Source organism: Ptychodera flava (assembly GCF_041260155.1).
Source record: "Ptychodera flava strain L36383 chromosome 23 unlocalized genomic scaffold, AS_Pfla_20210202 Scaffold_23__1_contigs__length_28996876_pilon, whole genome shotgun sequence".
In the NCBI taxonomy this organism is placed as follows: Eukaryota; Metazoa; Hemichordata; class Enteropneusta; family Ptychoderidae; genus Ptychodera; species Ptychodera flava.
Window position 1 is genome coordinate 8,909,132 of NW_027248277.1, and position 25,192 is coordinate 8,934,323.

Genomic DNA, 25,192 nt, shown 5'->3' on the forward strand with positions numbered 1-25,192 from the left:
TTATTTTGCGAAAAATAACGAATTCTTGGCTTGTGCATGTGATAAGTATATTATTCCCTAATATTTTCGGAAATTTACTCGTGACGTAATGACCGTGTCACCACTCGTCTTCGACTCGTGGTGACACGGTCATTACGTCACTCGTATTTTCCTTCGCTGAACGAAGAAAAATATTAGGGAATAATATCTAATAATACAATGGAAATGAATTATTTAATCGTTCGATCTTTCCAACTATTAGAAAAAGCTTCAGAACAGCTGAACTTTAGATTTAACCAGTACAAGTAGAATATACCTGGTTATCAATTCCGTACATATCTGTTTCCATCAAATATATGCAGGTGAACTTCAATTTTGCAAGGGTCTAATTTTGCTCTATTAATCTTCACGGCCCTGATACGGCTTTTGCGGCCCGAGGTCGTACGGTCGAGGGGCCCGAGCCTGCCGAGCGTGCGAGGGCCCGTACGCCGTACGACCGAGGACTGCAAAAGCCGTATCAGGGCCGTGAAGGGTTTTATCATATACCTTATGGAATGATATATATGTAGTTTACATAATATTCAACATTGTTTAGGAGATAAAAATGCGTGCGATATCAAACATTCATCGCCATTTGTGTCAGTTTTTCATAAATAGGATAGCCGCTTCCTGTTGCGGATTGACATACATAATGACGTCATTTGTTTACCAGCAGAATTCTAGAATGCGCAAAGCAATATGCGTACTATTACGTGACCAACAGAGATCAAGGCTGAAATCGAGGTGTAAGAAGACAAAAGCGTGATGTAAGTTTCTTGCAATTTATGCTGAACAGGCACGCACTTAGTATACACAGGATTTGACTAGAATTTAGAAATAAAAGCCGATGTTACCGGCGCAGCTCCACTGTCGCCACGCGCAACTACGATCTGAGCGAGCAGACGTTTTCCAAATCTCGCGCTGGCTTTGTGTACGAATGGAACGTTTGCGGATAGCAACGAGCGTAGTAACCAGAATCGAGATAGTGCAGAAATGCACGCGATTGCCCATATTTCGGTACCGGGCCGTGATACGTAAAAAAATGCACGGATCTGAGGGCGCTTTCTCCCATAGCTTTACACAGGCACGTGAATGTAGGTATATGATAAACTAATTTTTAGTACGGTTGATAACTATTATGTAAATCCTAATTTAAAATCAGAACCATTAAAACATGCGTAACTATCAACGAAAGTCCTGTGGGATTGATACATTAAAGAATCGTATTAGGCCTACATACATCATTTCTGCACTCTGGTTTCTCCAGTGGTATGCTAGATACTGTTTTCCTTGGCAAATCTTCTTTGTGAGGTCATCGACAATACGTACGACGTTCGGTGCTGGCACTAGATGCTTGTCTATGAGATTCTGTAGTTGTTCAGTGTTATTGAATTTTATGTGTACCAACTCATCAATGGAGAGCGCGACACAGCTTTCGGTTTTGGTTATTGACACCACTTTATCTAGTTGCATTTGTTCCAAATTTATGACTTCATCTTCGCTTGGTAAATCGACTTCAACCATATCAGTATAGATCAATTTCCTAACGTTTTTGTATTTTTCCCTTTCTCCGGCCCAAAGAATGACTTTAGTATTGTTGCGATTGCATACACTTTTAAATGCTCCAATGGTAGCAACTGGCACCACCTGGGACAACATATCAGCGTCGAATGTAGCATTAAACGGCCTAAGATGCTCTTTAGTATATCCAGCAACATGCCCGCCGTGAAGGAAAAACGGAGTCATCACCAAGGTCCGATTTGTTAGATATGACATCATAATACCTCTTTTGAATCTTCGATATTGGTGATTGGCCCCTCCCATTGCATTTGGTCTTAAGGGTAACAAATACCGATTAGAGTAGATCTTGGGTTCGTTTGTCGCCGTTGATTGTTTCGGCTTCATGCCGACATTTTCCCTCCGATCCTGGACAGCTGTAGATTCAACATTGTTCTTTGCGTCAGGTCCATGACGCTCCTGTGCAGATTGTTGATGTTCGTCTCCAGTTCTGACATTTTTCCAGTGCATAAGCTGCAGATGAAGTATATAAGAGGCGAAATAGGACTCAATTAAAATTGATTATATGTATATTTTTGTGTTTTTGCCGTTTGTTATTCAATATCGTTCATCAGGACAGTAGGCTTGTACCTATTAAAAAAATAAAGATATTTTCGGGAGACATACCTGTCAAGGTAGAATGTACCCGAGGCAAAACAACTGGACTCTTAAACTTTTACAGTGCACTTTTTTCTCTCACTTGTAGCTGCTCATTGGGTAAATAAAGTTTTATAATTAACCGGCTTACGTATATAAAATTGGAAAATTTTTAATTATTTCCCCCCAAGAGTTAGCACAGACATTGCGGCTGTTATGAAATTTAAATGTCTGAATAATTTGTTTCTCAAGTACTATATTTTGCACGGTGACCGTTGATTTATGTTCTTGACATCGGAAGGGAATTGTTTTAACGTGCCCTTGAGGAAAATGTGGACAAAAGGTTAAGTCTTTCAAACTACCTTAAACTACCTTAAATAAGAAAGACAAACAGTCATGTATCAAATGATTATAGAGACAGTTATAACATATCATTTTCGCCATATAAACATTTGTCATCTTAGGTTTTTAAATATATTAAAGCTAGAGAACATAGACTTCTTGACAATTTCAAGGCTCGATTTCATACGATGGAGTTGAGCTAATTTCCTATCTATTGTTGAGTCTTACACAATCTTGATCCGCATGTGACAGATGTTAGCTTTGCTTTCCCTATGCACTTTTTCCAATGTTTTAGATGCATTTAAAATTTTACTCTATATGGCTAAATATTTATATTTCCAACTGAAAACTCTAATATCCATTTCGCAAAGAAACGTTACATGAAATAAATGCCTTCACTATTTTGATCGGCCAATTCAGACTTGACTGCGTTGAATAAAACAGCACGATAATCGTGTTTTCCAGATGGCTTCATATGAAATTTGTGTCTTTAACAACACTTCAACATTTGAAGGTCGTTCGACTCGTTAGGATTTTCTAAAATGGTTTTGCACTTTGTTCAGAAAAAGTCCTCGCCGATCACTTTTTTCTTGGCAAACCAATGTTTTTTTTGAAGTGGCTGCTTGTCGATTTCATGTCTTCATTCCATTTCACCAGCTCCCTGTACATTTTGTAAAAAGGGACAGTTACACTAAATAATAACTGTAAAGTCCTCTCGATTGCATAATGACGTAAGGTAAAAAAGAAAAACAATTAGATGGAGGCAGTCATAATTCATGTTATGTTGATTTGATTTCGGTATTTGTTGACACTCAGTATCGAATCCCAGGAACCAGAAGGGTTTCATATATTTGGTTCAGTGCGGTGATAAAAATTTCGTACTTTCCTGATAGTGACGAAGAGACAGGACCTCCGTTTGTATAATATCGTCCTGTCCGATGGTCTTACTTTGAATATCAATAGAGACTACAACCTCTAGCCCTGACGTACTCACTGCTAAGCTTTGTGGCAAAAAGGTTATCTGAAGTGCTTAATATAAATCACGAATTTCGCCCACCGCGAACTCTTTGTTCAAAATACCATCATCGTGAATACCTCCCATACAGCTTTTCCAATGCCTGTACAATCGGGAAAAAATCGACCGTTTCATCGGCCCATTAATAATAGCCTCGCTTTTTTGCATATGCTCACGCAAATTCACAGTTTTTACGCCTTTAATCTCACCAAAGAAAGAACAACAACAGCATCCGTTCAAAATAACTACTACAGGAATGTATGAGGAAACACTTAACATAGGTGTTAACATTTTACCTCTTTCTGGATAATATTTGATCAGCCAGCAGGTGGTTGGGGATAATGTAACAGACTGCATAGCCCAGTTGTTTGGTGACGTAAATCAAACGCGCAACATTTGAAAGATTATGGATAATCGTCGTAAAATTGGGGAGATGAAATGGGTGATTTCTTATGCTTGGTTAGCTAGTGCGCAGTACCTTCACCCACACCTGTGGCTTGTAATATTTTACTACGTCTAATACATCATGCTGTGCCACAGCTAACAATCAAATTTTGCGAATCACTTAGCATATAGAGAACAACAAATTATGAATGTGTTGCTGGGGATTGTCAACGAGATTGAAACTGAGGAAAAAAACTGTTCCATATCTTTCTATTCACCGTCATAGAGGCACACCTATAGCTACTAGCCATCAACAAATACTTTCAATAATATTAAAATACCTTTGCTCACAAATGTTATTCACTATGTTTTACCCTTAGCCCAGGGGACAGATATTCGGACTTTAAATTTTTCTAGAATACTTTTCAAATCTACTTCTTGTGAGGCCCGTTGTGAGATACGATTTCATCATCTTAGTTGTACAAAAATCGAAAATTCTATTTTTCCATAAAGAGTAGAATAGCGGCCATTCTGAGTTACAAATATCGGTAAATGTTACGAAATTTGTTTCTCTAGTACCAAACTTTGCACGGTGACCCCCGATTTTTATTGTTGATTTGATAAGAGAATGGTTGAAAGTTTTATTCAGGAAAGTTTGAGCAAAAGTTTAAGTCTTTCACTTTCGAGGCACACACTACCATAAGAAAGAGGATGGTTGAAGTTTCATCGAGGATGAAAGTTTGAGAAAAAAGTGTAAGTCTTTCATTCTCGAGGCAAAGGTTGAGTTTAGTAATGAAATCATCAGTACATAGATGGCGTTCGGTTTAACATAATGTATGGGCTACCATCAGGCTTGCTTATGGTATTACATCCAGGATACGCAAGGCACGGCATCTGGTGTACAAATTGTTTGTGCAAAGGCATTTTACCAGAGAGAGACGTTTGCTTCACGGTAGTATGCGCCTAGAAACTAAAAGATTAAAATTTTTCTAAACATTTCCGAGCGGACATGTATATTACTCTGAGAGAATGACGCCATGCACAATGAATTAACATTTTCCAACAGAACGGACGTGACGAACAGTCCAGTTACAGTATGGTATGAAAATAGGTCGTATAAAAAACCCCAAAACATAAAGACCTTTAAAGTGATATTCATCACCTGTCAATGTCACCGTGGAAATTGATTTTAATCCTATAATATCCTGAATTCGATGAAAAACATGTTATAAGACAACACAAGTAAAAGACAAACATGTATATTTTATTCGACTTTTTATCACATACAGTCATAAAACAATTATTAAATCATCCTTACATTTACATTATTAATATATATATATATATATATATATATATATATATATATATATATATATATATACAATTATATATATATACAATTATATATATATATACAATTATATATATATATATATATATATATATATATATATATATATATATATACAACAACGAACAAAGCAAGACCAATCTATATTATAGAACTTCCTTCTATTAAGTTATATTCAACACCAAATACTAGGAATACAGGCAGATACAAACTTGAAGAGTGAACGTATGGATGTGCAGGGATGGAAAAAAGGAAGCCTTAGGTCGAATTTATTACATGCCTCATATATCGAACGTCCCACGCTCCATAGGATTCAATGATAACTTATTGATGACATCGCAGGCTGCATAGTCATCATTTGACTGAACGTGAACAGGAACTATTTTCAACTCGATACTCTTGGGATTTAAAAATTATCGAATTACATGTTTGACATAGAAAATGCTGATTTTACACAATCGTGCAAAAAAAAAATCAACAAACCGCATAACAATGATTTTAATATATCAATTATTTGTAGTATTCATTCATTAAACCGGAAAACGAAATTCATTCCGCTGATATTATAGCAGCATCAGAAAACCAGTACCAGTTAAGCTCTATTCATTCGGAGAAATATAAAACTAAAAATGTTACCTCTTCAATGAGACCACAACAGCTGGTGTGGTAATTTGTACTGCTGCTTCTATGCTTCCAGGGAGAGAATTTGCTTCCCATAACAACCAATTGCTATGATATTTCGAAACATACAAGAATTTGTAGTATGAGTTACAAGTCTGAAATGAGGACTGTTGTATAAAGAGGTATGCTCAACAGCAAATAGGATTGTACAATGATAAGCGAGAAAATGAAATACTAATGTAGTGAAATGAGGTATTGCATGGTATGAAAAACAACAAAAAATCGTAATTTAAACAGATAGATAGTTTTGATTTAGTGGCGGATTGTATGAACCAGAATTTTGACTGTGAAAGATCATAAATTATTTTATATTAATAAAGTGCTCTTCTTTGTTGATATTTGTTTGCCATCATGTTTTGAAGATTTCTACGCGATATCCCACACTAAATACATTTTAACAGATTTACAAAATGTGACTTGATCTCCATCAACTCATAGTGTACGCGAAAGCCAAGATATGGCACATGAGTGACGTCACTGTTGGCATTCACAATCATGTAGAAATAAGTGACATCTTTATCACATAGCTATCGATTTTGAACAAACATGTGAACTTAGTCGAATTGGACAGTAGTGACAAGTAACGTGCATGCGTGAGGCAAAGTCAGACAGCAAATCAAATTTTGATTGATTGTGACATTTCGAGAAAATAGGAACTATGTCAATTGGTGTCCATTTCATCACGATAACATAAACATTGGATTGAAGAGCCACTGAAGTAGTTAACAAGGATTTATCAGTGTTTGTTGAAGTATGAGGGGATCGTTTATTACACCAGTCTTTCTAGGCGTAAACTTTCAACTGTGGATAATACAGTACATTTACATTCCGATAGGACATTTTAGTTCCAGCTGCGGAAATAACACAACGTTGATAGCGAATAAAATCCAACGACAAAATGAACATATTTCATGTTGACAAATAAAGTTGTGAAACATCAAACAACAAACACAATATGTCGACACAAATGTCCTTGACATAATCCACACAAAATGTGTTGATAACCTAGACATGCTGTAATGATATCAACTCATTTAACAATTGTTTAGTAAACCAGGGCAACAAGTTGGGAAAGACTGTCGCTGAAAGATCTTTCACTAATTTGCTAGACATGACGGAGACTCTTATCTATGCAGAGACAAAACACCAATGCCAGAACTCAGTGAGTGCCTTTACAAGTGAGCTTACAGGCGTTTAACCACTCACTCCGTAAACATTGCTGATTATGTATTTCAACACATTAATACTATGTTTACTAGCCCAAATCACATATAGTCAGAACATGAAGACTTTATTTTTATTTGAATTTTTGAAAGTAAAATATCTTACAACAGTTGACTGTGTTGTCCACTGATAAAAAATTGGTATTAAAATGATCTTCCTTTCGAGCATGAGTTGAACCCGGGCTGAAATACGACCCCTTCTACTCCTACAGACTCTGATAGCACTTTGTTAATCACTTTAATGGCCCCGCAATCCAATTTTTATGTTATCAAGATTAAATTTACACCAAAGGACGCTGTTACTCTATGCCTGAAATGTCACACTCAATCGATCGACAGTAATTTAATTCCAAACAAACAAAAAAGGAACGAAGGTAAGAATTATGGGTCAAATTTACCAACAAATGTTGTTGACACCACTTACAAACAGTTACAGCTATTATAATACGTTAATGTAGGTTTGAATGTACTTCTAAAGGTTTTCAAAGCGCTACATGTGAGCTTCAGATATCATGTTAGTGTTTGATTTCGATCCTGCAATATCATAAATTTAAGATTTTTTGAAATCGTGTCCGAATACGATGATCACTCACGATCTTCACATTCAATAGGAAGGAAATCCGAATAAATACGTTTGCGAATTGTTTTACCGAATAACCTAAGACAGTAATTTGTCACTACAAGAAACATCTTAGATGATTTAAACAAATCTGAATGAGCCCATATTGGACACGTCACTCTGAAACAATTATCATAGTTCTTTATGAAAACGGTTCAACCTTCATTATCAGGACCTTTCACTTTTATTCTTTAAAATACAGTTCTGCATGGAAATATGACAAAAACGTTAGTTTCACGATAGTCATGATTTGAGACAAACGACATACAGTTATAAAAATACATACAGTTCGGACTTGGTTTCCAAGGAGCTATGTAATAGTTACCGTCTCTATCGGAATCAAATTAGAATTTTCTTTGAAACCATTCAGTTTGATAAATCAAGGGAGCTCCAACACATAAACGTATGATTTGCAAGCTGATCAGTATTTTGTATTTCTGTACTTGTTTCATGTCTACATTAGTGTGATTTGAGCTGCTCTATTAGAAGTAAAACTTGAATGTCATGCGAAAAGACATCTCCACGCAGACATGTGGGCTATGATAACATATCACTTGTTTTGCTGCATCTATGTGCCGAAATATTAGACAAGTTTAATTTTATATGTTAAGGACAGTTCTTCCAATCACTCGGTTTGACTGTGGTTGAAGTTACTTACCTCCTTTCGTTGCAGCCATTGTTTATGGACATATAAGCTGGTAGACACGACGCACAACAGCACACAACCTTGCAATATATTCCTGTAAGTGCGCTGCGACATGTTCCATCCTTGCCAGATGAAATAGATATGTCTCTCTCTTATTTATTTGCATGCAGCAGACGAGAATGTCGTCACCAACCAAAAGATTTGGCTGACACAGTCCTACCGATGTGCACAGATGTTGTTTAATCTTCTTTCCTAACCTCTGACATAATGTGACAGAATGAGACTCAGGTGGTGAAATAGACAGAGAGACAGAGATACCAGATACCCACTCAGACAGCAAGAAAAGATTGAAGCATTAGCACATATGGGAAGCCATGGCTGTTTAAGTGAAGCGAAGTGATGATTTGATGCACATTTTTTGTCCAGTGATTTGCAGTTGTTATGTGGTGATGCACGTTGGTTATATGGTGACAGGCATTTCTATATGGTGCCGCAGATGTGTTATATGGTGATCGGCATTTGTTATATGGTGATGCGCATTTGCTATATGGTGATGAGCATTCGTTATATGTTGATGGTCATTTGCTATATGGCGATGGCAATTGTTATTTAGTGATGGGCATTTGTTATATAGTGATGGGCATTTGTTATATGGTAATGCAGATTTGTTATATGGTGATCGGCATTTGTTATATGGTGATTGGCATTTGCTATATGGTGATATGCATTTGTTATATGGTAATGCAGATTTGTTATGGTAATCGGCATTTGTTATATGGTGATGTGTATTTGTTATATGATGATGGGCATTTGTTATATGGTGATGTGTATTTGGTATATGGTGATAGGCATGTGTGACATGGCAATTGTTATAAGTTTATGGGCAATCGTTATAGAGTGAGGTGCAATAGTTGTTATATAGCGATGGGCATTGGTAATATGATGATGGACATTTGTTATATGGTGATGGGTGATGGTGATGGGCATTTGTTATACAGTGATGAGCATTTGTTACATTATGATGGACATTTTTTTATATTGTGATTGGCATTTATTATACTGTGATGTGCACTTGTTTTATTGTCATGTTCATTCATCATCTTATGATGTAGATTTGTATATGGTGATTTACCATCAGTATATTGTGATGTGGATACGTTATGCGCATCACCATATAATGAATACTCATCACGATATAACAAATGCTGATCACCATATAACAAATCTGCATGACCACATCGCCAATTATCGCCAATAATCTCAAAACCGAGAAGATTGTTAAGTACTTGGGGTTAATTTAGCTTCAAATATTTATTTGAATACACACATTGACAATATAGTTAAAGATGCCAATAGAACTCTCGGAACTCTACTATGAAAACATTGACTTTATCACCCTGGCTCGATCAGATTTAGAAGGCTGTTCATCCGTGTGAAATGCCCAAACGAAAACTCTCACTAATAAAATCGAGATGGTGCAACGAAGGGCAGCTCTATTTGCTTCAAAGAGGTCTAGAAATACAAGTAGTGTTACATCTATGGTGGAAAAGTTACAATGAGAATCAATGCAGTCCAGAAGATTAAAGTATGCTGTATAAGATGATCAGCAATTGGGTTGATATTCCAGCTTCCGACAATCTTTCGTTTCCTTCAAGGTGTGATCGAGTTATATACCGTTACCAGCTCCGGACATGTAACGATGCAACTGATACCTACAAATATGGTGTTTTCCAAAATGCTATTTGTCTCTGGAATACCCTGCTGGCTGTTGTTGCCGAAACGCATATGTTTGCTTCTTTCAAACAGGGTTTTTTAATAGTAAAAATCTAATTTCAGGGGTTGGTTGTTGAGTTTTTGGGCCACCACTTGAAATAGACTTTAATGAAACTTTGACGCTCTGCCGGAGGGGTACATCTCCGATAAAACTACTTGGCTGCCGAATTGGTTCAAAGTTGAAAGGCAGAAGGACAGTGGGCTCTTATAGTTGGTTGGTTAGAAAATATGTGTTATTAATTGTCTTATCGAGGACTAATGACATTGTGACTACACTCCATCACTCATCAGTAATCTACACTCAATGAAAAAACGAAACATTCGATGGCAACTGTATGACGTCTAGAATGGCAATATAACTTTATTATACTTAGACATTTGTATCAGTTTTAGAGACAGATTGATAAATAAAGGACTACATAAGCCAAGCTAGAAATAAACAGAAAAAATGCACTAGGGTAACGTGAATATATATATATATATATATATATATATATATATATATATATATATATATATATATATATATATATATATATATATATATATATATATATAAGATTTTCGGAAAAACCTTTTTTCGCTGACCAAGTAATGAACTTACCCAAGATACATTTATTAAAGGCACCAATAAAAACTGTAGAGTCAGCATTTTTTTCGAAATGCTATTTGTACAGAAAAGAATAATTATCTTGCTATATCACAAAATCTAGTAGAATGTAACTATAATAAGATACATTTTCCATATCACTTTTCAATCCAAGTCTTTTGTTACTGTTTCAAAAAAACGACAGTATTACAGGGATAGATCCTTGCATTTGAGTGTTTCGTTATAAGCTATTTTCATGATTCATGACCCAGTCTCCCTTTTTTTAGTGTCACAAGGGTTGTGAACTTCAACTTCAGGAAGTATGTGGCTCGAAAGTGAAATACCTAAAGCCCCTGTAGCTGTAACTCTTGAAATTTTTCGACCTGAAAATGGCTTTCTTTTTTCTCTGGTTTTCTTTAAATTCTACAGATTTAATGGATATAGTCTTCTACCACCGAAAAATTGGACAAGTAAATTTAAACTTAAACAGTTCTTTTGATTTTCCGCCATTTTAAAAAATGGTAATATTACAAAGAAAACATAGCGTATGGTGTCCCAGTGGAAAACATTCAGCACTATGCATGCATTATATTGGACTACTCTATTGTTTCTATGAAGATTCCAATGCATATATGCACTGCGTACTGTGTTTTTTTGCTTTATTTGCATGAGGGCGCCATTTTATGTTTGGGCAAACATTTATTATTCATCTTGCTCAAAATTGCACATGTAGTCACAGTGGACAGCTTATTCAACCTGTATAAACACTGCTAAATGAGTATATTCCCATGAACTTATTTTGGTTTGGAAGTAAAATCACAAAACAATGCAAACAAGATACAGCTATCGGGTCTTTAACCTTTCACTTGAATTTTCGTCAATAATGTTCTTTCCAAATCAAGAATAAAAACCATGTGTCGCCAAGCAATGTTTTGTAGCAGAGAAACAAATTACCTAACATTTACCGAAACTTGGCCGAAATGGCCGCTATTCACACAGGCGACCCAAGTATTACTGAGTTTTTCACACTGTTGTCTCTGTCATTTCTCTTCTTTCTTCATGCTCTGAATGATCGGAATAAATAAAAAATGGTTTATATAACCTAACCTAGCCTCTGTGACTCTTTATTTATTTTACACTCCATTACAAGGACGTATATCTCTCATAGTATGAGAGACATACACACATGCTGTAATTAATTAGTCAACACAACTAATTATGCTAATCCGTGGATTTATCAGGGTTTTTACGGGTTGGTCAACATCGCGAAAGATAGGAATGGTTACTAAAAACGGGTCCTTTTTCATTAACATCACTATCTTTCCGATGTTGACCAACCTCTGATAAGTCCGCGGATTAGCATAATTAGTTGTGTTGACTAATTAATTACAGCATGTGTGTATGAGAGATATACGTCCTTGTAATGGAGTGTAAAATAAAGAGTCACAGAGGCTGGGTTAGGTTATATAAACTATTTATTTTATTTATTCCGATCATTCAGAGCATGAAGAAAGAAGAGAAATGAAAATGATAGAGAAAATAGTGGAAAAACTCAGTAATACTTGGGTCGCCTGTGCTATTCATGGAGAAATTAAGCATTTTCTGCTGCCGGGATTTCTTTATCTGAGCAAGCCTGAAGGAACGTCCTCTGGAAGTTTAACGATGATATCCCTGATTTTGTGGCTTGTTCTTCCATTTACGGCTCTGTTGGCCTTCACCATACCGGACCAGTTTGAGTGTACCGTGCCGACAAATATTGCTGCTCCTACAAGTAAAAAATAATGGCAGCCATGTTATTAAATGTCAAATTATCTTACAAAACTATATTGGGATTACTTCAACTATGCAAATTATTTGTAAGGTACGACGAGCATGTTTAATGTGGGATATCAATTTACCGTTCGACAGCTACAGTAAATCATCTACGGTGCTTTCCGCCTCGAAATTTATAGAATGTAACTTTTGATTATCTTTCCGTGGGGTAACTTTAACCATTGCGTTTAGAAATCAAGAATATGTCAGGTAACCATGGAAAATTTGGTACAGGGTAAACAATTGAAAATAACGCAATGTTTACCGACACTTGAAATTAAAATGGCAGCTGTAACTGTAACTCTGTTGGCGGAATAAAATGTTCAATTTTCACTAAACTAAGCCCAAGAAGACTTTACTTACTCCATGGCCTTCTGCAGGGGCCCAACAAGTGGTAGACTCGAAGTACAGTAAAGTTTAAGAATCCGATTGTGTCTAAATGAGCCCTCACATGTAGTGGACCAAAAAATGCTGTGAAAGTTTGAGTGTCCGAATTTATGTGCTTGTGCCAGGTGTTCACTTTACCAGCAAATTGACGATGATGGTAGTGGTGATTAATGATAACGTCGATGACCTTATCATCATTGTTACCGGCATCATTATCGTAAAGAGGTTATTACTCAACTTGACCTGTTTTTTTGTGTCATTATCAGCATGTGTGCCGCGTCAAACAGGAGATGAAGCCGAGTGTCTTGCGCAGTACAAATGACGCGAATGCTGATACGACGCAAGGAAGTGACGATATTCAGTAATAACAATAACCCATGCCCTGAATTTTTAAATATATTAGAGTAAACCTTAAAGTTTGTAGCCTTACTTTTATTCCGCCAAGCGAATAAATTTGGAAATTTTTATGTATAGAGGCTTCATTCATAAACTGTCTAAGAACTGGTTTTCGCAGAAGTCGACACCCGCGACAAATCTTCCGTATGTAAATGAACATCATAAAACAGATGCCGGGACTAAAAAATTCCTCTGATGACGTCATCGTGCATATCTCGACGTAAAACCGTAAAATATCATGGCTGATACTTTACGGTAAACGTCACCAGAATGGAGTGATACGATTATGACGTATATGATAATATTTGATGTCCACCACACATCAAATAAAGCTTATTCTTTTGACGCCCGCAGTATGATGTGTATTTTGTGAGTTATATTATATTATATTATATATTATATTATATATTATATTATATTATATATATTATATATCATATTATATATATCAGCTACTTTGACGATTACGAAACTCACTCATGCAAATTTCTTGTTCTACAAGGGACAATGTGTAATAATCTTCAAGTAGTGTCTGGTATTTCGTTGAGCCAAGAATATCGCCTGATGTAAAGATGCTTGCTCTCGGTATCCGCTTGGACAAAATATCCACCATTTCCTGGGAAGATCAAGAGAAAAACAATAGAAGGCTAAAGTCACGTATGTAATTGGAGATTATTACCCAATATCGCCTGTTTCTGTGTCGTATCAGTCGTGTCATTTGTGCTGCGTCAGACACGAGACGAATTCGAGTGTCTGACGTAGCACAAATGACACGAATGCTGATGCAACACAAGGAACATTCGATATTGGGTAGTAACCGATTTATCATATACCCATACCCATAATTTTACTAGCAGTACGAATAAACCTGACATTTTAAGGCTTTACTTTATTAAGCCTTGTGCATAAATATAGGAATATTTATTTGAACAGGCTTCATTCATGAAGTAAGCTTATACGACGAAGTCAACATCACGCGCGACATCACTGCAATTCCTCCATACTTCAATGAACCCCCAAGAAGAAAGACATCGAGATTAAAAAATCGTTATACAGGAGGAACGTTTTAAGGTGCAATATGCTGTTACAATTGTAACCGATCAAAAACTGTCCTCAGCTTCAAGTCTATCCTGATTTCGATCGCACTCGATCGTCGTACGACACTCAGCTCGCGCGGAGACAGACTACCTTTGAGAGTTGCCATGTCAACAGTCGTCGCGCAGGGCAGCCATTTTGTTTGTTAACGTCGTTTACCAAATAACTGCTAATGTAGTTCGGGAAAACTCCAAAACAGATGACCTTTATCGTGCATATCTAGACGTTTACCGTGAAATCTAACGGATTATATTTATGGTGAACGTCAATAGGATGAAGCAATATGGGCATGGGTATATGATAATTTTAAATATCACTTCAGGGAAGAACAAATGTAGGACATAAAAAATAGGAAAACCATGTGACCGAATATCACTTGAATAATCTTCTAATTTAACGTTTCCGTTTAAACAAATGACCAATGCAATAATCCATGACCTTTTTAGTACGATGCTCCATCCATCCAAACAAACAAACAAACAAACAAACAAACAAACAGACAGAGAGTTCGTGTCTTTCCGAAGACATCCAAATGTCTTGTCGAAATTGGTTTAAGAAAGGGTCATTACAATCAACATTCAAACGTTTTTCTTAAATGCGTACCATCTGTGTATAGTCAATTATCGACTATCTGACTTAGAGGGCCAGCACTTGTAACTTTGATGAAATTAAATATTTCAATTTTTTGACAAGACATTTGAAGAAAAATCCAACAATAAAAAGTATCTGTAAGAGAACACTATGGGAACTAACCTGGGATGACTAGATGATGAAGAAATGTCTGTATAATCTGCACATGTAAGCTAATATGCTTTTCTTTTTAAGTTAATATACTTGTTTTTATGAGTAATTTGTTATATTGGAACATTCAGTCATAGAGCATCTAACATTTTTGAGAAAATTGAAAAACATGAAGATCCAATTGCCACAAATTAGTTCCGATCGTGTTAAGAGACAGAACATAAAAAATCAAAAATACATGCAAAGTCCCATTCAATGAACCTTTTACATATTATGATTAGACGGTTAAGATAGGGAATGCCACTAAAGACAAAGTGCAAGAGTTGAAATAAAATGTGATCATGTCAAATATTGTAACTTGTTGAACTTACCAATGCCCACAGCGGACAGGCCAAATAGATGCACTCTATTTGTTCCTTCTTCATCAGATCAGTTACAGCTTCTGCAGATACTTCTGCAACTCTCCTGATCACTTTGCGACGCGATGCACATTCTTTCTCATTGCCCCCACGGCCAAAGAAACATCTGCCAATCATAGCGAAACTGAACCAGATTAGTCGGGAAACAAACAGGAATGGAAATCAATAAACTTTTCTGTACTTTAATTGTATAGGTAATTTGACGAAGTTTGCAGTGCTTTATTGATGTGATAGTTTCATATTTTTCGATTTCCTTGTATATACATTTCTCTTTAAGGTGTTTGCCTTTCAAAAAAATGAAAGACTTTAACTTGCGCTCAAACTTTCCTACGTATATAGGGTACATAGACGCAGAGCGGAATAGACCACAAATGACTGTGGTCTACCGCATAAGAGCACATAGTGCGTCGAAAGTTCAGGCGTCGGCGGGGTTTAAACGAATACGAATCTCCATTCATATTGGCGACAAAATTAGAACACAAGATGTAGTTGATAGCACGATCTGCTGACTCCAAGAGCTTATGTATCCTGTAAGTGCTCTTTCATTTTGCAGGCCTTGTGAACTTCTAGTTTCCCTACATACCAACCCATTGACGGAAGCTTTTGGTCTGCTATTGGATTAACCCCGAAGGAGAACTCTCTGGAGGACGTTGTATATATCAGTTTTTCCCGCCATTGCTATTGAGCGAACACGTGTTCAATGATATTAACTTGGAGAGAAGCGTGTCAAGAGTTTTCTGTTCTGTTTCAACTGGCAAATCATTGTAGACTTATTTAATCATTATGAGTGCGCAGTTAATAAATTACCATACAAAACTGCGACACAGTTGTACGACACTCATTCATTCGCTTGTTTGTTGTTTGGATAGTGAACCTGGTCCCTGGAAACAACTCATTTTAGAGAATTTGATAAAACGTTAATCATTCGGAAAATCTGTTTTTCATTATTAACAATGGAAATGAGTTACTTAACCGTTCGATGTTTTCAACTTTTAGAGAAAGCTTCAGAACAGCTTCACTTTGGATCTAACCAGTACAAGTAGAATGTATCTGGTTATCGTTTCCGTACACACATTCCCTTACGGTTACGAAAGTTAGACCATTAGACATTTCCATCAAGAATATTCAGGGGAACTTCAATTTTGCAAGGGTCTAATTTTGCCCCATACTATCTTTGAGTACAGTTGACGACTATTAAGCAAATACTAATTTGTAATTAGAACCATTAAAACATGCGTAACTATCAAACAAAGTCCTGTGAGACTGATACATAAAAGAGTGATATTACATACACCACTTCTGCGCTTTGGTTTCTCCAATGATATGCGAGATACTGTTTTCCATGGCAAATCTTCTTTGTGAGATCATTGACAATACGTACGACTTTCGGTGCTGGCACTAGATACTTGTCTATGAGATTCTGTAGTTGTTCAGTGTTATTGAATTTTACGTGCAACAACTCATCTATGGAGAGTGCGACACAGGTTTCGTTTTCGGTTATTGACACCACTTTATCTAGTTGCATTTGTTCCAAAATTATAACTTTATCTTCGCTTGGTAAATCGACTTCAACCATATCAGTATAGATCGATTTCTTAATTTTATCGTATCTCTCCCTTTCCCCGGGCCAAAGAATGACTTTAGTATTGTTGCGATTGCATACTCTTTTAAATGCTTCAATGGTAGCAACTGGCACCACCTTGGACAACATATCAGCGTCGAATGTAGCATTAAACGGCCTAAGATGCTCTCTAGTGTATCCAGCAACATGCCCGCCGTGAAGGAAAAACGGAGTCATCACCAAGGTCCGATTTGTTAGATATGACATCATAATACCTCTTTTGAATCTCCAGTATTGGTGATTGCACCCTCCGGCTGCGTTTGGCCTGAAGGGTAACAAATACCGATTAGAGTAAATCTTGGGTTTGTTTGTCGCAGTTGATTGTTTCTGCTTGATCTGGACGTTTTTCCTCGGTTCCTGGACAGCTGCAGATTCAACACTGTTCTTTTTGTCAGGTCCATGACGCTCCTGTGCAAAATGTTGTTGTTTTTCTCCAGTTATGACATTTTTCCAGTGCATAAGCTGCAGAGAAAGTATATTAGAGTCAAAAATAGGACTCACTTAGAATTGATTTATATTTACATAATTGTGTTTTTGCCGTTTGTTCTTCAATATCACTCATCAGGACAGAAGGCTTGTACCGAGAAAAATAGTGAAGATATTCTCGGAAGACAAACCTATCAACGTAGAATGTACCCGAGGGAAAAAAGTGGACTCTGAAACTTTTACAGTACACTTTTTTTCTCTCACTGGTATCTGCTCATTGGGTAAAAAAAAGTTTTAACCCGCTGTTTTGAAATTTAAATGTCTGGATAATGTGTTTCTCAAGAACACATTTTGCATGGTGACCATGGAATTATGTTCTTGAAATTGAAAGGGAATTGTTGTAATGTGCCCCTGAGGAAAAATTTGGAAAAAGTTTATGTCTTACAATTTAAAGGCGTAAACTTCCTTAAATAAGAAAGACAAAAAGTCATATCAAATGAATATTTCGTGCCTCACAGAGGATTATAGAGACAGTTATGACATATCATTTTCGCCATATAAACACTTGTCATTTTAGGTTTTGACAATTTATTCTTCAAGCTACAGATCATTAACTTCTTGACAGCTTCAAGGCTCGTTTTCATACGATGGGCTTAAACTAATTTCCAATGTATTGTTGACCCTTGCGCAATCTTGATCCACCTGTGACATATGTAAACTTTGCTTTCCCTATGCAATGCTCCTAATGTTTTTGATACGTGTGAAGTTTTACTCTGTATGGCTAAATATTTATATTTCCAACTGAAAGCTCAAATATTCATTTCGCAAAGAAACGCTACATGAAAATATGCGCTCACTGTTTTGATCGACTTTTTAAGACTTGGTTGCGTTGAAAAAACAACACAATAATCGTGTTTTCCAGATGGCTTCTCATGAAATATATGTCTTCAAAAACACTAAAACATTTGTAGCTTGTTCAACTTGTTAGGATTTTCTAAAATTGTTTTGCAATTGTTCAAAAGAAGTCATTGCAGATCACTGTTGTCGTGGCAAACCGATATTTCATATTGTAGTGGTTATTTGTCCATCTTACTTCTACAGTTCGTTTCACCAGCTACCTGTACATATTGAAAAAAATGGACAATTGCATCAAATGATAATTGTAAAGTCCTCTCGATTGCATAATCAGCATAAGGCAAAAATGAAAGCAAGTATTTAGATGGAAGCAGTCATAATTCACGTCATATCGATTAGATTTCGGTATTTGTTGAAACTTAATAATTAATCTCAGAAACAAGAAGGGTTTCATGTATTTGGTTCAGTGCAGTGATAGTGACGAAGCGACAGGACCTCTATTTGTATAATAACTGTCAGGCCGATGGCCTTACTTTGAATATTAACACTGACTATAACCCCTGCTTTTCTGTCCTCGGCAAGCTGTGTCTTAGTTACTGCTAGGCCTGGCGGGAAAAAAGTTAATATGAAACCTCTAACATATATTTCGAATTTCGCCAAAAGCGAACTTTCTGTTCAAAATATTATAGTGAATACCTTCCACAGTTAATCCAATGTCTATCCAAACGGGGGAAAGACCATTTCATGGTCCAATTATATTTATGATGGCCTCGGTCTTTTTGCTTATGCTCACAAAATCCACAAATTTTTATGCCTTCAATCTCATCCAAGACAGAATAGCAACATGATCCGTCAAGCATTTAAAACATAACTTACAGGAATGTATGAGGAGAGACTTTAAATATGCAGTGATGTTTTACCTCTGTTCTGGATAATATTTCACCAGCAAGCAGGTAGCTTGGGATAATGTAACAGACTGCATAGCCCAGTTGTTTGGTGACGTAAATCAAACGAGCAATATTTGAGAGATTATGGATAATCGTCTTAAAATTGGGGAGATGAAATGGGTGATTTCTTATGCTTGGTTAGCTGGTGCGTAGTACCTTCACCCACACCTGTGGCTGGAGTTGCGATATTTTTATCATGCTGTGCCACAGCACACAATCAAATTTGTGAATCACTTCGCATATAGGGAACAACAAAATATGAACGTATTGCTGGATATTGTCATCAAGACTGAAACCGAGGAGAAAACTGTTCCATATTATTTTATTCACCATCATAGTGGCACACTTATAGCTACTAGCTATCAAGAAAGACTTTCTATATATTAAAATACCTTTGCTCACAAATGTTATTCACTATGTTTTACCCTTAGCCCAGGGGACAGATATTTGGACTTTCAATTTTTCTTCAATACTTTTGGTCTTCAACATTTGAGGCACATTTGAGGCACATTTACAGTTATTGGTGCATTCGGTCAGATGTTTACACATCTGACCCTATATATACGTAGCAAAACCTGCCAACATCACTCCTGATGATTGCCTAGCGCATGAAACAGACTGTAGATTAACCACAACAGAACCCGTGCCTCGCAATACCAATGCCTTGCGGAGATGTGTTGATGTGCAGGGATGGAGAAAAGAAAGTCTTTTGTCCAATTTATTAAGTGCCTGATATATCGAACGTCCCACACTTCGAAGAATTTAATGATAAAGTGTTGATAACGTCGCAAGCCGCATTGTCATCATTAGACTGAAAGTGAACAGGAACTATTTTCAACTCGATACTCTTGGGATTTAAAAATCATCAAATTAAAAAGCTTGACATAGAAAACGCTGTTTTTTACAAAATTATGCTAATACAATTTTAACAAACCGCATACCAGGGATTTAAATGATATGCGCCGTTCGATGATGAAACAAATTTTCGTCTCACATGGAAATAAATTATATGATTGTCATTTGTATGTTAACCCAAAATTGGGAACGAAAACCATATGTGTGTGTGTGTATATATATATATATATATATATATATATATATATATATATATATATATATATATATATATATATATATATATATATATATATATGTATATATATATATCTGCTGGTGTAACAGTGGTCTGTACGGAGAGAGAGAGAGAGAGAGAGAGAGAGAGAGAGAGAGAGAGAGAGAGAGAGAGAGATTACTTCGCATAATAACCAAATTATTTAGTTTTTCGACACAAGCAAGATATTGTAGTACGGGTTACATGGTGCCGTTGCACTTACCCAACATATTTCTTACCAACGATGAGATAACAACTCCCTTATACTACTTATTTTCAAGAGGACAAGAATCTAAACTTTAGTATGGTAGCAATACTTTACTAGAAAGATGAAGCGATACATATTTCGGGCGAAAACCTCAATGTTGGTATTATTGATAAATATTTAGTAAAAACTTGACACTACTTCACGCAATATCATATCTCTTTTGAAATTAGAGTATTGCAGGAAAAACAGCAATGCTGCTAAGCATTATCTATTCTCATTCTTAAACGGGGGTCAAAAGACATACATTTAAAAAGTGATTAAAATCATGATAAGTAAAATAGAAATGAGTCTTATTCAAAATGTAAGATATTTATTGCGAAACAAATTTGCCGTTTTGTGGCGCTGTTGACGAGAATAAAATAAAAACAACAACAGCTGGTGTAGTAATGGCTAGTATTCATGCTTCTATGCTTCCAGGGAGAGAAATTTGCTTCCAATAACAACCAACTGCTAAGATGTTTAGACAGGAACAAGAATTTATAGTGTTAGTGACAAGTCCGAAACTACGACTGTTGTATGAAGAGGTATGCTCAACAGCAAATAGGATAGTAAAATGATAAAAGAGAAAGTGAAATGTTAATGTAGTGAAATGAAGTATACCATAGTATGGAGCGCCACAAAAACTCGTAATTTAAACAGATAAATAGCAGTGATTTAGTGGCGGATGATATAAACAAGAATGTTGACTTTGAAAAATCATAAATTAATTTTTATTAATGAAGTGCACTTCTTTGTTGATATATGTTTGCTATCATGTTTTGAAGATTTCTACGCGATATCCCACACTGAATACACTGATTACAAAATATGACTTGATGTCCATCAACTGTTTAGTACACCCGAAAACCAAGTAATGGGACATGAGTGATGTCATTGTTGAAATTTGAAATCATGTAGAATTTTGTGACATTCTTTATAACATAGCTATCGATTTTGAACAAACGTGTCAACTTAGTTGAATTAGGCAGTAGTGGCAAGTAACGAGCATGCGTGAGGCAAATTCTGACAGCAATTGCAGTGCATACTCTTTTCTGCTAACTGTTTAAAAATATCAGTCAAAACGTCCCGAAAATGCAACTATAACATTGATAGTAGTAGCAAACAAATTAAAAAAAAGAAAATGGAGGTAAGTATTAAGGGTCAAATTTACCAACAAACGTATTTGACACCACTTACAAACAGTTGAAGCTATAGTAATGTGTGAATGTATGTTTGAATGTACTTCGAAAGGTTTTCAAAGCACTGCATGTGAGCTTTAGATATGAAGTGAGTGTTTGATTTCGATCCTGCAATGCTATCATCACTCACGATCATTCCATTCAATAGAAAGGAAATCCAAATTAATACGTTTGCGCATTGTTTTACCGAATAACCTAAGGCAGGAATTTGTCTCTACAACAAACATCTGAGATGATTTGAGAAATCTGAATGAGCCCACATTTGACACGTCAATCTGAAACAATTATCATAGTTCTGCATGAAAAGGGTAAACCTTTATTATTCCACTGTTATTCTTTAAAAGGCGATTCTGGATGGAAATATGACAAAAACATGTTAGTTCCACGATATTCATATATGATATCAGAAATGACATTCAGTAATGCCTGAAATATTAGAAAATATATGCAGTTCGGACTTAGTTACCAAGCAGCTATAAAATAGTTATCGTCTCCATCTGAATCAAATCAGAATTTGCTCTGAAATAATTCAATTTGATAAAGCAATGGATATGCAACACATAAAACGTATAATCTGCAAGCCGATAAGAAATTTGTCGCGATCTAATTTCTTCTGTACCTGTTTCATGTTTTTTAAGTGTAATTCGTGCTGCCTTATTACAAGTAGAAGTCGAACGTCTTGCGAAAACACATCTCCAGACGTTTAGGCTATTGTAAAACATCACTAGTTTCGCTGCATCTATGTACCATAATATTAGTCAACTTTAATTTCATGTGTTTAAGGACACTTCCCCCATCCATTTTGGCAGGACTGAAGTTTTAGTTACTTACCTCTGTTCCTTGCAGCCATTGTTTATGGACATACAAGCTAGCAGACACGATGCACAACAGCACACAACCTTGGAATATAACCCGGTAAGTTCGCTGCGACATGCTCTATCCTTGTCGTATGCAATAGATATGTCTCTCTCCTTTGTATGCATGCAGCAGAAAAGAATGCTGTCACCAAAAAACAGATTTCGCCAACACTAACCTACCGATGTGCACAGATGCTGGTTTTTTCCTTAATATGTAGTTTAATCTCCTTTTATTAAAACCGTTCAGAACAGAACAGAACAGAACAGTGATACAATAGACAGAGAGACCGAGGGGCAAACATACCCGATACCCGATCAGACAGCAAGAAAAGACAGAAGAATTAATACATATGGAAAGCCGTGGCTGTTTAAGGTTCCAAGACAAGAAATTGACTTTTTTAATCTAACAATTCTCAAGTGGTTAATAAGCTCAGAACCCCCCTAAATTATACATTTTCTGAACGCCCAGATATAGGGAAACAATTTGGTAACCACAGAGTCACCATTGTTTATATAACTATCACATGACAGGTAATTTGCATAACCTTTCAAAAATCTGTTTTCTCCAATTGTATGTATTTGTCTCAATACTTTAAAATATCTGACTCAACATGCTGGAATACTGGAACACAAGCTGTCACAACGCTCCTCCTAAGTGTGTCTCAGATTGTTTATAACTTGCTCATTTTTAGCACAATTTTAAAGAAATTAACTAGGCTTAAATTCGCTGCTCTGGAAGTTTTTCTTAAAAAAATTATGAGACACACTTTTAAAGATCCCTGGGACAGCTTGCACTCACACAAATTTCAGCCAAATATCTCAAAGCATTGAAACAAAACATAGGGAAAACCGATTTTTGAAAGGTTATGCAAATTACCCATCACGTGATAGTTATGTAAACAATGGTGACACTATGGTAACAAAAATGTTTCTCTATATCTAGGCTTTCGGAAAATATATAATTTACGGGGATTCTGAGCTTATTAACCAATAGATAATCTTTGCTTTGAAAGGTCGATTTCTTGTCTTGGAACCTTAAGTGAAGGGAAGTGATGATTTGATGTACATTTGTTATATGTTGATGCACATTTTTGTACAGTGATTGGTATTTGTTATATGCTGATGCACATTTTTTATATGCTGATAGGCATTTGTTATATGGTGATGAGCATTTTTGTACAGTGATGGGTATTTGTTATATGCTGATGCACATTTTTTATATGCTGATAGGCATTTGTTATATGGTAATGGATATTTGTTATATGTTGATGGGTATTTGTTATATGTTGATGGGTATTTGTTATATGGTGATAGGCATTTGTTATATGTTGATGCACATTTTTGTACAGTGATTGGTATTTGTTATATGCTGATGCACATTTTTTATATGCTGATAGGCATTTGTTATATGGTGATGAGCATTTTTGTACAGTGATGGGTATTTGTTATATGCTGATGCACATTTTTTATATGCTGATAGGCATTTGTTATATGGTGATGAGCATTTGTTATATGGTGATGGGTATTTGTTATATGGTGATTAGCATTTGTGAGGCCAGTAGCCTATTAATTCTTAGGGAGGACTGACTGTCTTGGGAAGTTGTCTTTAGGAATTCCCGCCTGATCGGCGACAATTACCCGATAATTTGGACCATAGGAACTGGGTAGACGTGGACTTTGAACGTTGAAGAACCCAGGACGATGCTATCGTGTTAAGAGGACACCATATAGTTGTAGTTGAATGTATGAACATGGACAGAGACATGTTCGCCGTTTTCTTTTTCCGTTGTTAGAATTGCCGGGTAGTCATTCTATCCCCGTTTTTTACTATATTTATCACCTCCCCTCTCACACTATTTAAAACAAGTCATGCTATATTGATAAAATATAAACAAAATAAAGCTGCAAGCAGCGTTGGCGAGGCCCAAGCTGTTGCCTCAGTTGGCAGTAATTGCACCGATGACACTATGGGCACAATTTGAGCTTAAATGGTCTTTATGTTCTCGTAAAGAAGCATTTTGAATATCATCTCATGGTTATTGTTGATTTTTTTGAAATCCAATACGGCTGCAAAATCACATGATCCATCCATATGTCTTTGGTAAACTGGAAAGTACCCACAGTAAGGATGATAAGAGCAAAGTTTCAGTACAAGTGGTGCATTGGTTCTGGAGGAAAAGATTTTTGACTAATATGCGCTGTTCTTTTGCAAAAAGTAATATGGCTGCCAAACCACTTGACCGATCCAAATGCTCTTCGCAAACTTGAAAGTGCTAACACT

The 25,192-nt window shown here is 36.1% G+C and overlaps 2 protein-coding genes across 3 annotated transcripts; both read right to left on the reverse strand.

Annotated features, from left to right (window-relative positions):
- Window positions 1-512: 512 nt before the first annotated feature.
- LOC139123910 (uncharacterized) lies at window positions 513-8,573 on the reverse strand. 2 transcript variants are annotated; one of them, XM_070690064.1, is made up of 3 exons: window positions 8,449-8,573; window positions 5,904-5,996; window positions 513-2,049 (listed from the first exon to the last, which is right to left on the reverse strand). In XM_070690064.1, the coding sequence occupies exons 1-3, from the start codon at window positions 8,548-8,550 to the stop codon at window positions 1,204-1,206; spliced, it is 1,041 nt and encodes a 346-aa protein (XP_070546165.1). In that variant the 5' UTR covers window positions 8,551-8,573; the 3' UTR covers window positions 513-1,203. The 2 variants fall into 2 exon arrangements, with proteins under 2 accessions (XP_070546165.1, XP_070546166.1); XM_070690065.1 differs by lacking the exon at window positions 5,904-5,996.
- Window positions 8,574-12,379: 3,806 nt separating this feature from the next.
- Window positions 12,380-23,071, reverse strand: LOC139123909 (uncharacterized). The gene is made up of 5 exons (XM_070690063.1): window positions 22,886-23,071; window positions 16,941-17,731; window positions 15,601-15,754; window positions 13,871-14,009; window positions 12,380-12,563 (listed from the first exon to the last, which is right to left on the reverse strand). The coding sequence occupies exons 1-5, from the start codon at window positions 22,985-22,987 to the stop codon at window positions 12,418-12,420; spliced, it is 1,332 nt and encodes a 443-aa protein (XP_070546164.1). The 5' UTR covers window positions 22,988-23,071; the 3' UTR covers window positions 12,380-12,417.
- Window positions 23,072-25,192: the final 2,121 nt, after the last annotated feature.

Coding starts and splice junctions, on each gene's coding strand:
- LOC139123910 (XM_070690064.1), bottom strand. CDS start 8,550: ATGTCGCAGCGCACTTACAGGAATATATTGCAAGGTTGTGTGCTGTTG. Junction 5,997..8,448: donor AATGGCTGCAACGAAAGGAG/GTAAGTAACTTC, acceptor GAAATATCATAG/CAATTGGTTGTTATGGGAAG. Junction 2,050..5,903: donor GTTGTGGTCTCATTGAAGAG/GTAACATTTTTA, acceptor CTTCATCTGCAG/CTTATGCACTGGAAAAATGT.
- LOC139123909 (XM_070690063.1), bottom strand. CDS start 22,987: ATGTCGCAGCGAACTTACCGGGTTATATTCCAAGGTTGTGTGCTGTTG. Junction 15,755..16,940: donor AACCAAAGCGCAGAAGTGGT/GTATGTAATATC, acceptor TATGATTGGCAG/ATGTTTCTTTGGCCGTGGGG. Junction 12,564..13,870: donor AGAACAAGAAATTTGCATGA/GTGAGTTTCGTA, acceptor TTTTACTTGTAG/GAGCAGCAATATTTGTCGGC.